Genomic DNA, 14,638 nt, shown 5'->3' with positions numbered 1-14,638 from the left:
TACTTGGCAGCGTCTTAAAATAAATGACATAACGCCTACCCGTTCCGATGTTCCGTTTTTATCGGCGAGGTAAACAAATCGATGGGTAAGGGGCATTCTCAAGGACGTCTGCCAAAATTTTCGACTAAACATTGGTGCATGTGGACTAGCGAACATTTCTTATGCTTTCGCCGAACATTCCAGAAGCATGGGCCCCAGTATGATGCCTTGGAAGAGAACTTTGCAGAAGTAAATTTTCTGAATTGGACATGGATAATATTATTGTTGTCATAATTCAATTTGAGTAATAGATGAATTCTTCCCGCCTCGTGTCAGATCTGCCGGTAGAACGAAACGCTATAAGCGCTGTGTTTTCATATTTGAAATGCGTCGTTAGCGTGACCCAGATTTAGTAGTTGAATGTGAATACCTTTATTTATGTTAGTTCGGATATAGTCATTCGGAGCGTTGCATCTGCTTTGCATAATACATCTTTGGATCAAATCAAGATGCGAGATCAATAAAATTATGGTTCCATCGTTGCTGTTGTTCTAAAATTCGTTAGAATCTATGGAAAGATTGTTCTTCCAATGAATTTCCTCCTACATTTTCATTATTCTGCGGTTCAATTTAAGACGTCGAACCCACAGCAACCCCATTAACTTTACGATTGCGGCGGCAATAAACATTGTAACTAGTTTTGTGTGTAACACTGAAATCATGAGTTTTGTTACCATCCGCCGTTATGTTGCATGAATGGAAAATATTTGTTTAAACAGGGAAACGTACATGTTGAATGTTTCTTTAAAATTGTCAATACTAGTATATAGTTCCTGCTTATATCCAGTATCCAAAAAACTTTTGTTAGTCAGAAGACATTTGCATTTTTTTAATTTCTGTTCTCAAATAAAAGAGAAAAGCCCTATACCATTTTCCCAGCTTCACATTTATCGACAAGATTGCAACCACTATTTCAACAGTCTGATAACAAGGGGATGCACTCAAGCAATCGATCATTCACATTAGCTGATAACAAAATTAATATCAAGGCCTTTTTAAAACGTACAAATATTTTATTGTTACCAAAGAAAAAGCAGATTTTAAAGGAATAGGTAACATTAATCAGTCAGTGATGACGCAAATTGAACTCCATCGAAAACAAATATTGGTAGCATGCTCACCAATATTGGACCAAATATCTGTATCACATATGATTACTCCATTAAACGAAGTGTTTACATACAGCCATGGAACTTTCCAACTTTCCGCCTTTTTTTTTCATAGAGAAATGTATGCTGGAGTTTAAAAGTGAAATATATTTCAATTGAAAGTAGAGCGTAGAGTAAGCGAAATTTTGTTTGAAAAACAACCTATTTTTATTATAAAAAGGAACATGTATTTTAATCAAATGCGAAGCTGCTGCGATCCATTATTTAGAATGTCTGTAAATTTTCGCAACTAACTATATCACCAACTGTATGAGATATAGCGAGCATTTAAATCTGACTAACGTCTTAGATTTCGACAGTCAAAGAAGGAAAGAGTGGCATAACTTTACCAGGAAAAAAAAACAGTGGCTACGACGCTATCATACATTAATTAGGTAAATTTCTGGGCAAAAGCGTCTGTTTACTCGCCAATGTGACGCCAAACATAAATGTGACCCGATATTTTACGTCAGACTACTTTCCCGTAGCGTTTCCACAAACACGAATACAACGACGCGAGCTAAAATCCCAAAATGAAAAGCAGCATTTTATTGTAGGTGTGATAAAATGGCATCAAAGACATACACTGATTTAATAAAGACTTTCCTGCCCCATTACAGTAAGCATGTTTTTTTTGTAGTAGTTAAAAAGGGCGGCCCTTGTTTAGTTCGTGATAGTACAGTATTTTGAATTAAAGCCAATTAATAATATTGCCCCCTCAACTGACGTGATATTATTTCTTGCTAATGTATCGCTATTTGTTTGGATTTTAATGATAATGTACTGTACGTTATAATACTTTATCAAGAATTGATAGCATTTCAATAAGCCCCTTTCCCATTTGTTTTGGTTTATGTGAAGAGCATTTGGTATAAGTCAGAATTGCTTAGAATATGCGTGGCCGATTCTGTGACTCTCTGGTTAGGTTAGGTAAACGTAGGGGACCGGTGTCTTCCTTTCGGCGTGGTTTGACGACATTTGCTTCTCAATCCGACCAAGAAAAAAAGAATACAAAAGCGTAAACTAAATATGTAAGTGGAAATTAGTATCTTTCACTCTTGTGGATTCTTAAAACAACTTGATATGTTTACGTACCTGTTATCCAGGACGAGGATATAGTACGACTCAAGTCTAACCTATACAATTCAGTATTACAATAAACGACTCTTAAATAGTAAACCGTTTGTACTTCGATCATAACGCGCGCCAATAGTTTCAAGATTACGGCTAATTACGTCAACTACCGTCTCTCGTTCCGTCTTGGCGGAGCATTTAGGAAATATTTATAAAATGTTACTTATAATTCCTATAAGTATTACTGCACGCATAGCCGAGTGGTTGAGGTCACCACGCCAAAACCGTGTGCCGCGGGTTCTATCCCTGAGTAGGATAAGCCTTTGTGTGATCCACGAATGCTTGTTCTGAGTCTGGGTGCGTTTGTGAAACTCCCAGCGACACAAGGATTAAATTCCTTAATTTGGGAGTCCCTTTTTTTTATAAGTATTAGTTGCTGTTATGTCTATCTTCTTCTGTTATTTATCTGGAATGGTGTTGTAATTTATATAAATAATCAAAATATATATAATCAATACTAATATTTTAACAGTCTAGTAACTCCTTAGCACCATTTTTCATACATCCCACTTAATTGATCTGATCTTGGTGATCATGGTGTATGGACAATGCAAACTCTACAAAAGGCTATGCTATAACAGGCAGAGCACTAACTAGTATTGAAATACAACAGTAATACTGGAACAGCTTATATTCATACTGGTAAATACATGGTACGTAGTCGTTATAAATAAAGACAATTAACACTTGTTCAAATATCACCAGATATTTCCAGTTTGAAATTACGATTACACTACTGTTAATAGAAATTGGAATAATAGACGTTTTAATTAAGTGTTAAGGTGGTATTCACTCTAGCCAGGTTCATGGCTTGTTTAAATGGTGTTTAGGGATTATACACAGGCATTAAATCATATACAGTTGTTCAAAACATGTAATTCCCAATAGAGTTGACCATAATTACAAATTATTTGACTGTTTGGACGTAAATTAAAAATTGTGTGGACTGTGGAGTTGTTATGAATGTTTTACTATTTTGTTAATTCGGTTCTGTTTCTTGACCCAAAATGATGTTTTGAGTGGGATTATTGTAGCGACTTATTAAGTAAAACAAAAAACTATATCACTCGTCTTTACAAAGCGAACTAATTAATTGCTTTGATAAGTACCTAAGGATAAAAATGTTAGCATAAGTTTTGAAATACTGAAAAATTGTATTTCTTTTGCCGCTTCTCACCACTTATTGATTAGAGAAAAGCAAGCACCTGCTATCAAGGGCAGACTGGTATTGTTCACTATTCCATCTTAAACGATCAATTAACGGCTGAGTACACGTGCTAAGCTTGATTAACAATTAAAGTATTGTTTACTATAGTAGTATAGACCATCCAGTGTGTACTATGAAGTGTTGTATGGAGCTATTGTACGTTGCTCCTTGACTATTATCTAAATTGTTTTATTGTTTTTGTTCTATAGGTTTGACACTGGTTTTAGAATAGTCGGACATGTTTTTTTTTTGGGTTGTATGACCATTGGTTGCATATTTATATTGCATGTATCTATTTGCGATTATAGGTTTTAAATATGATTTATTTATAAACAAATTTAGGAGAAACCTAGAGGGTGGTACATTGATCTGCTGAAGCAATACGCAGTTTTGAAAACACATAAGGAAACTAGCTTTTCGCCCGCGGCTTCGCTCGCGTCGAGGTCAGTTATATCGCGTTTCCAAGAGAACTCTTCAAAATTCCGGGATAAAAACTATCCTATGTTCGTTCTCAAGGTGAACTCTATCTCTGTACCAAATTTCATTACAAACAGTTCAGTGTTTTAGACGTGAAACCGTAACAGACAGACAGACAGACAGAGTAACTTTCGCATTTATAATATTAGTAGGGATTAGTAAAGATAAAAAAGATGGCACGGAACCGATAAAATGGAATATGATTCAAACACGTGCACAATATGATGTTGATGACTATGTTTCAATAACTTGGTAATGACGAACAATAATCTGGTTACTTATAGATGGGGAAAAGGGTTGAGAGCACCCCTGGGCGTAGCCGTAATTATTTTGCTTCTAATTGGAATGTATTGCATGTAGATTGAAGGGGAAATACTAGGAAGGGTGAAATAATGGAAAACTAACATGTTTCGATTTTGAGCTATAAGTCTTGATTAGGTATAGTGACTTTAAAGGTTTGTTGTAAGTATTCATTATATTTTACGGTACCAATAGCAAGGTTTAGCTTGACGTTATTTTTAGTTACACTAGCTAAAAAGCTTTTGTGAACTATTTTTAATGGAAACGTTCCAATTAACATGGACATTTTGTCTAGAGCACTAATAAGATTCGTGTTGAATGCTGTTTCTGTAACAGTTCTGAACATAAGGAAAATTTATTCCAATTGATTAAAAACCTATAATGCATTGAAGAGGAAAATATACCTAGACCATACCTAGGACATAAACGTAGGCCATGTCCCCGTGTCAATAGATATAATTATCACCCATTCGATATGAAGACAATTAGTGATTAGAGCTAAACAGATGGACAAACAGGAATAGTAACTGTTTATGAGTTTTGTATTCAAATGATTTGATGTGTATGATAGTATATACAAAAAGACTCCTTGGTGTCTTAGTAATCAACGTCAAGTCAAAACAGGCGGTAAACCAGGTCGTCATAGTTATCAGAAGAATGAAAAAAAATCTGTCGTTTAATGTCACTGAACTCCTCCTAGAAGGCTCTGCCGGTTTGGATGCTTTTTAATGACTCTCTGGATATTTAAGATTCACAAATTATCCCAGCAGAAGATAGCCGGCCCATGAGCTAGTTGAATATATTATTATATCTGCAGCCCATCCCAATATAGCACGCGTAATTCTAATTCTTTTAAAAAAATGTTATGTGTCTTGAGCTGTAGCAAATCTCAAAAAGAGGTTCAACATCATAAGATAATCCTGACTGTTATTCATTTACAAAATTTTGAACAAGTCAAAACAAAAAAGATCAACCTACACGAAAAAAAAAGAAAAGTCAAAAATAATCTAATTAGATAACCCGAGAAACCTAAACATAACAAATCCAGACAACATGGACGCTTTCACTCGCGTCTGGCGGAGCGCCGAACTGCGTCACTCGTACGCAAGTGACGCAGATGACGCAAATGACGCAAGTGACGTAACACGCATCACCGCTACGTATCAAACGTAAGCGTATAGCCCCTAAATATTTAGTGTTTGGATTAACGAAACGATATTTCAAGTTTACGGCTTGTTTTTATTTGCTAGTTTGATCTCGTTATGGTGGTATTTTAAACTTTTTAAAATTATGACGTGAATACATTTTTAGAGCGTCGCGGACTCGCGTTTTATTATTGAACTTGGTTGTTGACGTTTCAAAGCGTCTTCAAGTGTCATGGCCACGGGTGGACTAAATAAATAATAAAGGAAAAGAATTTGTGCGAAAACAGTTTTATTTTGGTCCGTTTTTATTTTATATACGCGTGAACATGAGAAGTTTACCATAGATAACGTAATCGGTACTTAGACCTATAAGCTGAAAATGTACGAATTAAGCAATGTAGAATATTATAATGATTGCAGTCAAATTTAAAATTCTGTGAACGCGAAGATGCTATCAAAAAGCATCATTGAAATGCAGTGAATAAATTCGCAAGTTTTAAATAACAATTTTGAAAATGTAATAAAAACTGTATCTCGAAATTCAGCTATCGTACAAAAAAACATTCACGGTCTATTAGGTTACACACGCGCACTTGGTACACTTAACATAAATCCATGATTAATGTCAGAAAACAATAAAACCCTCTCTATAAATCAACTGCAATAAACTATGTAATCAAAACCGAAGAACCGGACAACCAATAGAAATACATTGTGACTTTAAGTGGTGTCAAGTAATCACACGTCAACATAACCATTTGTCGTGTCAAGTGTCCGTCAAATCGAGACCATTTAAATTGACAGTTAACGATTCAATCGATTTCAATGATAGCAATCGATAAGTGCACGAAATAAATTGACTGCAGATTGATGCATCAATTGAAAGCTCTTGTAATTTATTTGCAAAATTGTTGTAAGGTCGTTTTTTTAATCAGTTTGTTTTTCAACAATGTATGTAATGAATTCTGAATCCTGCACGTTAAAAATATTTTAACAATTAGTAGATCCGAAATCTGTAATCGCCAAACAGCAATTAGCTAGCGCGGTGATCATTGCTCAAACCTTTCATATATGGGAAGAGCCTGGGGCACTCATAAGCAAGTATTATAACAACACTTAAACCAAATTATAGTAATAAACAATTCACTGTCGCACCATTCAAAATATTACCTACAAATATTCTTCCAGCCACTCTCATCTAAAAATACAAATACATGTGATTAAAAGAAAACAAAAATCACAAGAAACAGCCAGCGTTTATAGTGAGCCGTGACGATTTATTTGTATATCTCGATTGCACATAATCTTTGGCAATCGAAAACATCCGAGTTACCAAGCGTTAAATAATTGTATTATTCATACGTTCAAAGATATCGCATGAATTCCAACTGACTTATGACATGTCAAACTAGAAGCTTCGATCAGATTAAATAACGAGACAATGTTCTTTGTACAAAATTAATTATCGTAAAAAAACACGTCAACTGTTCATTGGTCTCAAAAGACCTCATTGCCACTCACTATGATATGTGATAACCCTAAAATGCTTCCCGATAACCTGCGTTGTCCATGGCACTGGGTGGCATAGGGTTAAAAGTACAACTATAGTTTTAAATATTGATAGGCACGTGCCGCTTTGTCACTATGGCTACAGCGATAACAAGTTACATAATACTATCGATATTTTACAATCGTATAATCGATTTTCGGAACATACATAAATGTCCGTAAAGAAAATCGAGTAAATATTGAATTGTCTTGGACCCGGAATCTATGTGTGTCAGAACATGAAATGTAGTAAGATAAGTGGCTAAATAAAGTCATGTAGACGACCTTACGCACACTTTCGATGATAATATCGTGAGAGAGTTCAACGTCAATTAATTGGAACTTTGAGATACTTTCCGATAGTTTCGTCATCTAAACAAAAAATAATATTTATGTAACAGAAAAAAAAACAAATCACTTCTTCCTAATCATTGCCTAAACTGTATAATACCAGCCTGCCAGCTGAATTGTGCCATCGCTGGTAAAGGCGTCTTCCTAATTAGGTAAGAGTTGAACATCGATCATCAGGCATGCTCTCTGCTAGTAGTCGACTCCCGACTCCAATAATGGTTATCCAGTTTTCCTTATTTTTTTTCACTATGTATGTATAATAAACCAAGCCCCGTCCGCCAAAAACTAGATCTCTTCGCCGGCGTATCGAAAACTTACATCAACAGCTGTCTCATTACAAATTCACTTATCCAACCCTACGACTGCCGCGGTAGACGGTAACCGTCAAATGGCTACAAGGTCACCAACGAAACACGTATTATGAAGGTCAGTTTGGACGTGCATCGCTCAACGGACACGAGTACAAGACCCCGGCGTACAATGGTGATATTTGCTAGCTTTTAAGGTCATTATTTTCAGTACGGGGTGAATAAATTCAAGATTTTTATCCTAAATCTTTCATGCTTCGCAATTTATTGCAGGACACGACAAGAAATTGCAATTTGTGCAGAAACTTACTTGTCAAAAGATCAAAAAATAAATTTCGCATCGTTCTGGAAAATCCATCAGCAATTTTATAGAAGCTGTTCAAATATTTGACAAAAGCGAGTCAATATTCAAAACAAATAAATATTACACAATGAATTTGCAAAATAGGTGTTTAACCTATTAATGAAATATCGTAAAACACTTGATACCTGAATAATCATAATACTTCGGTAATTGGGTCAAAATTTACAAAACCATTTGTTTCTGTGACTAATTTGAGATAATGTATAATTCACGCCAGCTAATTTTCACTGAATGTTGTTTCGATTAGAGTTTACGTGATTGTAGAATCTATAGAATTAATGCAACAGCAATATTTTGATCACCTTTCTACGTATTTTCATGTATATGAAGTATAAACAAACAAATGCTTCTTTCAAGCGACAGTTAGTAGATAAGTATGGTCGTCTATGCTAAAGGGGCTGGTGGTTATTTTCTCGCGCAATTTCTTTGCCAACAAACCGAATAAAATCGATAAGTCAACGAGTGCCCGTAAACGATGTGCTAAAAATAGCCAAGCTACGGTCACATTGTTACTACAAGTTACTGCAGTATTCATTTAAACCTTCTTGAATAAAACAAGAAAATTGTTGTCGATCAACTATCGCCTTGCAAATGTCAAAACTATCGAGAATCGAGTACTCAATTACTCGATTCGTCAATATCAAAAGCTTTAACGATCACTTAATAAGCTGAAATTAATTTGTTTGTGTATTCAAATAGTGAGCCATCATAACACATAAAAACAACTCAATCACAAACGACTTCACTTTCATGTTTACGATTCGTTCGTTTATTTTTAATGGGGAAAATCGATGTAGCTTTACCCATAGCCACGTGTAACATCGCAAGTTATGTATACTTGTGTTATTATACATGGTACATTGGATAGATTGTAATTGACAATTAACGTGTACATGTATATTCGCTGTCATCATTTGAGTCATTCGAGGCAACAAAGAAATATTAAGATAGAAGTACCTACCTATGTTAGATAATTTACATAATACTGTTTCATGTAGTATATTGACATTAAGAAAGTTTTGACGTTATGAGAGCTGGTTATTTTGCGGTTGGAATTGGGCCATGACAAAAAATCATGAACTGCACTTTTTACTTTTCATTTCTACTGTCAAGAAATATATGTTATCTACTACACAATCAATCTACATTAGACTTAGCAGACTGCAGACCTATTTGCCTAGGTTAGAACTCTTTGGTTTAAAGAGTTAATTGAATCACATCAACACGAACAAAGGAGGACATAAAAACTACACTAGGTTGAAACTAGGTTGTACGAAATCGAGAGTGGAATCGATCGTTTTGAACAAGGTTATTATTTACTAAGAAATTATTGCTCTAGACATTGTCTGTACGTTCATTTAAGAACACATTAGGACAGAATTTTATGTCTCATATAAATAGGCAAGTAATTGATTAATTATCGAGTTTTTATTTTATGGCAACATCATAAATCGATTAGAACGTCATTAAACCTATCTAAAATAATTTATGTAAATTGAATTACTGCTCGTGTTTAATTACACATCTTGTATAACACGCTTCAATGTATTAGATTTATTACGACTATGTTTCGCTTGCAAAATGAACCGGTTTGGTCAAGGTCAAGATCGAAACGGTAAGTGCACATCAATTGTATCATTATAACGCTAATAGCACCTTTGTTTGATGGAGGATAAGGTTGATTTTACTATTTCATTGTGACCACTATTTTGCAGTCTACGATAATAAAAACTTGGTATCGTTGACAGTGTAGGCGTGCTATTTTTGGTCGACCATGGAGAAACTAAAAAGGAGTCTTTACGTCTATTTGCTGTAAGGATGTCAGCAAGGATATTTTAGGACTCAGGCCATGAATTTTTAAACTACGTCTGTAGGTCGTTTTTGTCTCGTAGACGAGAATGTATTGTGTGTGAAAAGCATTCTCTCTGTACTCTGACTTAATAAATACGTTCAGTCTATCAGAAAGATTAGCAAAAAAAATATTGGATATGTATTTTGTTTTTTATCTAGTAAACAAAAACAACAAATTTCGTGTGACGTCACTTTCCAGCACACTTTTTACTAGCAAGTGATATTTTAGAGCTCAGTACCAAACTTAAGTGCTTTTAATATTCCTTACTTTTAATGATCAGATTTAGTCAAATACCATATTTAAGTCAAGTCTATATAATGACTAATTGGCAGAGCAAAATTGATACTTAAATACACATTATTAAGTTATTAGAGAGAAAATTTACGATGCTAATAACAACAAGCTATCTTGTTTAACTGGTTGTGTACGTAACGATAATTATTATGTAATGTGATCGATTACGATAGCAGCCGTGACAGTGACCAGGCGAGTATGTGACAAATCTCGTCATTCTTAAAGGCTCATTTAGACGAGGCGAGTAATATCGAGCGAGTAGCTATACCTTGCCGACTGTGATATACAACTTGTGACACTAGAGCTATACGACTCAGCAGTGTATTGCAACTGGTATCATAATTCTTGCATCGTCTAAACGAGGCTTCGCGTTAACTCTTTTGTTTTGAATCACGAGTTGTGTTCGTGGTAAATATCATTACGATTATTTGAATGGAGAGGGGTTGACAGAGAATAGACAAACACTGGTCTATCGTTTCATTGTGTTTTTGTTTAACTGATGTTTAGTACCATATAGATATACAGTTCATTACCCTACTTATTGACTTTGGATTTCACTATTTATTTTTTCAATTAAATTCAATATCTTCATATTATTATCCTCTATTTTCAGACCAGTGTCTAATGTGTCTATACAGTTATTTGATTTATTGCAAGTATTTTAGAGATAATAAAATAACTCTACAAAAATAAGAATGCAAAAAAAATTGAACAATTTACAACATCATTGAAAAAATTTGAACTTTTAGTATTTAGTTGTGACATAAAACTGAATGTACATTGCATTACATATGTACACTACAGTATCGGTTACTATGCTAACAAATGAACAAGTTCCTTAAATGAAACTGCTTTCATGTTTTCAAAATAATTATCTGTTGCCATGTTATTGTAATTTTTTTTTCTGATTCAATCTGTTACATTTAATAAAAATAATGATGTAAATAAGTTAATGGTTTTTTTTTTATTATTAATTTGATTATTTTTAAAAAAGTTACAAGATCATTTGATTGTCTTGTTAAAATTGTAAACATTTTCTCGTCCGAACTCATAAGACTTTTTACAGGTTGGAAGATGTTTCAAATTGGAAGAGGTTCTCAATGTTTGTGTATATTTTTATAATTATTATTGATTATAAACTATTCTTACCTGAGTACGTAAGCGTCGACTTGCTCGCTCTGGGTGAATGAGATGATCTCGCAACGGACTATCTTAAGAACATTGTCCCATTGTTGACTGCAAAGAAAAAAAAACTAACATTATTTTTTTAATTATAACTGGTAGGCAAAGGAAGAATACTTTGCTAAGTTGTGGTTCATACAGAGCTGATATTAATTATAATTAGTATTCAAAGTGAAGATTAAATCAATTTTAAAGTTTTTAGTTGGGTATACAAAATAGTAAATTGAATTTATAATTATACAATCTTGTATATTATTGTCACCATAATTTTGTTGATGCCTCATTTTACATTTAATCAGTCTCTTTTTAATTAATATTTTTATGAGAGCATCAGAAAAATTTGGTATTTGTTATGCTTTATTAGCAGGTGTATTATTAGTATCTTATTGGAAAGTTAATTAGGCAGTTAGAACTCTTGCTTAGTAACAAATGCAAGAGTATTTCATAATTCTTTCAACTTAATTGAATAACTTATAAAGTAAAATATTCTCTATTATTCAATACTTTTTTTAAACCTTGGATATTTGTAACGTTGTATAATTTAGTTGCATTATTTTAGAATGATTTTTGAATTTCGCGCGCCCATCATGGGGCCGTCCTGACATGAGGAGAGGGCCCACTGGCCAACCACGGCACAGGACGACCCTGCTATCACCCAATTGCAGTCTATAAAAGCGAAACAGCTGATTCCAGAACTTTCCAAAATAACTATTTAAAATTTACAACGATTCTAAGTTACATGTTATCAACAAATAAATTTATAAACATAACAATAAATAGCTAAAATACGAAAATTTCTTAACAGAAAAATACCCAATAAAAGTTTTTATTTTCTAGTGTATTTATATTAAGGTTATGAAAACAGGATTTTGCCGGTAACCTAAACACAAAGCTACTAATTACGTAATAATTAGCCAGTACAGTACAGGTAGAAGATGAAGAAGAGACATAATATTACTCACCGAGTGATTTTTCTCAAATCCGCATTTTTTGCCGGTGTAAACCAAATTTCTATGAGCTTTTCGACACCCTCGAAAAACTGCTCATTATTTCCACTATTAGATATTATTTCAGTTTCAGCCATGGCTATTTCTTGTTATTTGTAGTTTTAAAGAATCAAAGTATTTAAATTGGGATTATTTCCACTGAGAACTTGGCGCACAACCGCGATGTTCAGACGTCGGAAGTTGACTGACTGAATGAAATAAAATTATTGGCAAAATGCGGGAGAAAGAAGAGATGGATATATCAACATCTCTTTCTTGCAGAGCGAGCGAGCCGGCGCGCGTTTGCGTTCGGAAGCACGGATCAAGAATAAAGCGACTGCCAGGCCAGAATGTCTTTATATTTTATCGCAACTTTGTATTGCCAATGTGTTAAATAAATAATAACAATCCGCACTCTTTGCTCATTAAATGTGAGGAAATAACCTTTTGTGCGAACAACTCTTTGATACTGTTTGAATCGTTTTTGTAATCAATATTGGGCTTTTCCTCTGTATTTTTTTTTTTAATTCTAGCAAAGCACACTAGTGTCCTCAAACGCATTTTCTTTTTTGTAGGAGAAATGTCCAGAAGCCACAGTCGAATTCATGTCCTTTTCTTTAGTGAATGACTAAAGAACTATGAACACACAGTGGCTACATTAATTCCTATTTAAAATTCACTCATGGATTATGGTGTATATTTTTCCTTTCTTAGGAGTTCACAAAATCCTCTTCATGTGGGAGGAGTAAGGAAACATTGGCAACATTTAAAGGTCATAGATCATAAATCTAAAACGTTTTTTGTCATCTTATCATTATCACCAAAGTTCAGATATTTCTGTAACAGTGATAATTATTTGTGAAAATAAAACACAGAAGGTGGTAGAAAATTCTAAAATATATTAATAATACAAAATTAACACAATAAATTACATAACAAATTATAATAAAAAGTAAATGTTTGTCATAAATCCTCAAAGGCTGAAACTAGTTTGTGTAGGCGGTTGTCTTCTACTTTTTTAATTGGTTTGAACTTGGGTTTGAGCACAGGTATTGTTGGTGGGGAGTCTATTTCTACTTCATCTTCATAGAAGTCTTCAATATTTGGTTCCAGATCTCTTTTTTGAGAAGTAATACTGGATGTTCTCCTGTCTTTCCTACTTTTAGAATTCTCTGCGCTTGCATTCAACTCTATCAGATTCCTGTATATTCTATCATTGAAATGGAAGTTTAGTTTTTTCGTCATCTGTAAAGAATAAATTTATTTTAATTGGTTTACACATTAATATTGCATGCAGAATTGTGATACATAATTTGTACTGTTGTTACCAGATACAGATATTTGATAACATAGACCAAGAATCTAAGCAAGAAAAAAGTAATTACAACATTTTTTAAAGTAGTACAAATTCTTTAACCGACAGCAGTGCTAAGAACTTACTTTGGCACATAGGTGCCCTTTGTCAACATTCAAATCTTCAGAAGAAACTGGCGGAGCAGCCTGTTTCTTTGCATCAGATAAGTAATTAGCTATAGCTCCACTTGAACATAAAGTAGGCTGACATAATTCGTTCTCTTTCTGTGAAGACCGTGTCTGTGAAGTTAAATTTGAAGAACTAGCGGTATCATGAACAACTAACGGCTTCCGGATCGATGGCCTCACTTTAAGTTCATAATTTCGCAGAAGTGTTTTCTTAACTTTCGGATCTGGAGCAGTCTTGTTCATAGTTCTAATAATATTCACAATTTGCCAATAACTACTTTTTGTTTACTGGAAAATTCAAAACAACACTCGACGTTCGTGACAGTTGAATTGACAATTTCTGTCAGGGCTACCAGCAATCAATTTGAAAAAAAGTAAATATGTTTGGTAAAAATCCTATATTATAGAGTATATAATGTCTTTGTTTCCAATGGTCTTCGACGTTTACAAGGCAGTTTTGAATAAATATCTAAATAAATTTATTTTTATATGGATCAGCAGTAGTTTAATTTTCCAGAACAGGACTCATTTCAGTATAAAGTTTAATTAAATTTATGTTTATGTTAATTATTTTTATGAATTATTTGATTATTTTTTAGATAAGAATTAAACTCTACTCATTTATAGTACTTCCAGGATCAATATAATTTTTGTTCGATAAAAACTTTAAGCATTAACATTATCAGAGCCTGTGCATGTACCAGAGCGTGTACAAAATATGGAAATGTATTTGTAACATAGATTTAGAATTACATGTGTGATTCTTTATCTAAGATTTGTAATTCCTTCATAGAACTCCACAAAAATCGACATACCAAACA

General features: G+C 33.7%; 2 protein-coding genes across 2 annotated transcripts in view; both read right to left on the bottom strand.

The window, feature by feature from the left end:
• Positions 1-12,682, bottom strand: part of LOC113503990 (S-adenosylmethionine decarboxylase proenzyme) — a 33,762-nt gene extending 21,080 nt beyond the window's left edge. The window contains exons 1-2 of the mRNA XM_026886145.1: positions 12,312-12,682; positions 11,317-11,403 (exon numbers count right to left, since the gene is read on the bottom strand). Coding sequence (XP_026741946.1) covers positions 11,317-11,403; positions 12,312-12,433 — 209 coding nt within the window. The 5' untranslated portion in view covers positions 12,434-12,682. The remainder of the gene's footprint in view (positions 1-11,316; positions 11,404-12,311) is intronic.
• Positions 12,683-13,222: 540 nt separating this feature from the next.
• LOC113503991 lies at positions 13,223-14,197 on the bottom strand. Its single transcript, XM_026886146.1, has 2 exons — positions 13,776-14,197; positions 13,223-13,580 (listed from the first exon to the last, which is right to left on the bottom strand). The coding sequence occupies exons 1-2, from the start codon at positions 14,058-14,060 to the stop codon at positions 13,299-13,301; spliced, it is 567 nt and encodes a 188-aa protein (XP_026741947.1). The 5' UTR covers positions 14,061-14,197; the 3' UTR covers positions 13,223-13,298.
• Positions 14,198-14,638: the final 441 nt, after the last annotated feature.

This window comes from Trichoplusia ni, chromosome 20 (genome assembly GCF_003590095.1).
Source record: "Trichoplusia ni isolate ovarian cell line Hi5 chromosome 20, tn1, whole genome shotgun sequence".
NCBI lineage: Eukaryota > Metazoa > Arthropoda > Insecta > Lepidoptera > Noctuidae > Trichoplusia > Trichoplusia ni.
Note: the sequence above shows the minus strand (reverse complement) of the source record. Positions and strands in the feature narration are given on the sequence as shown.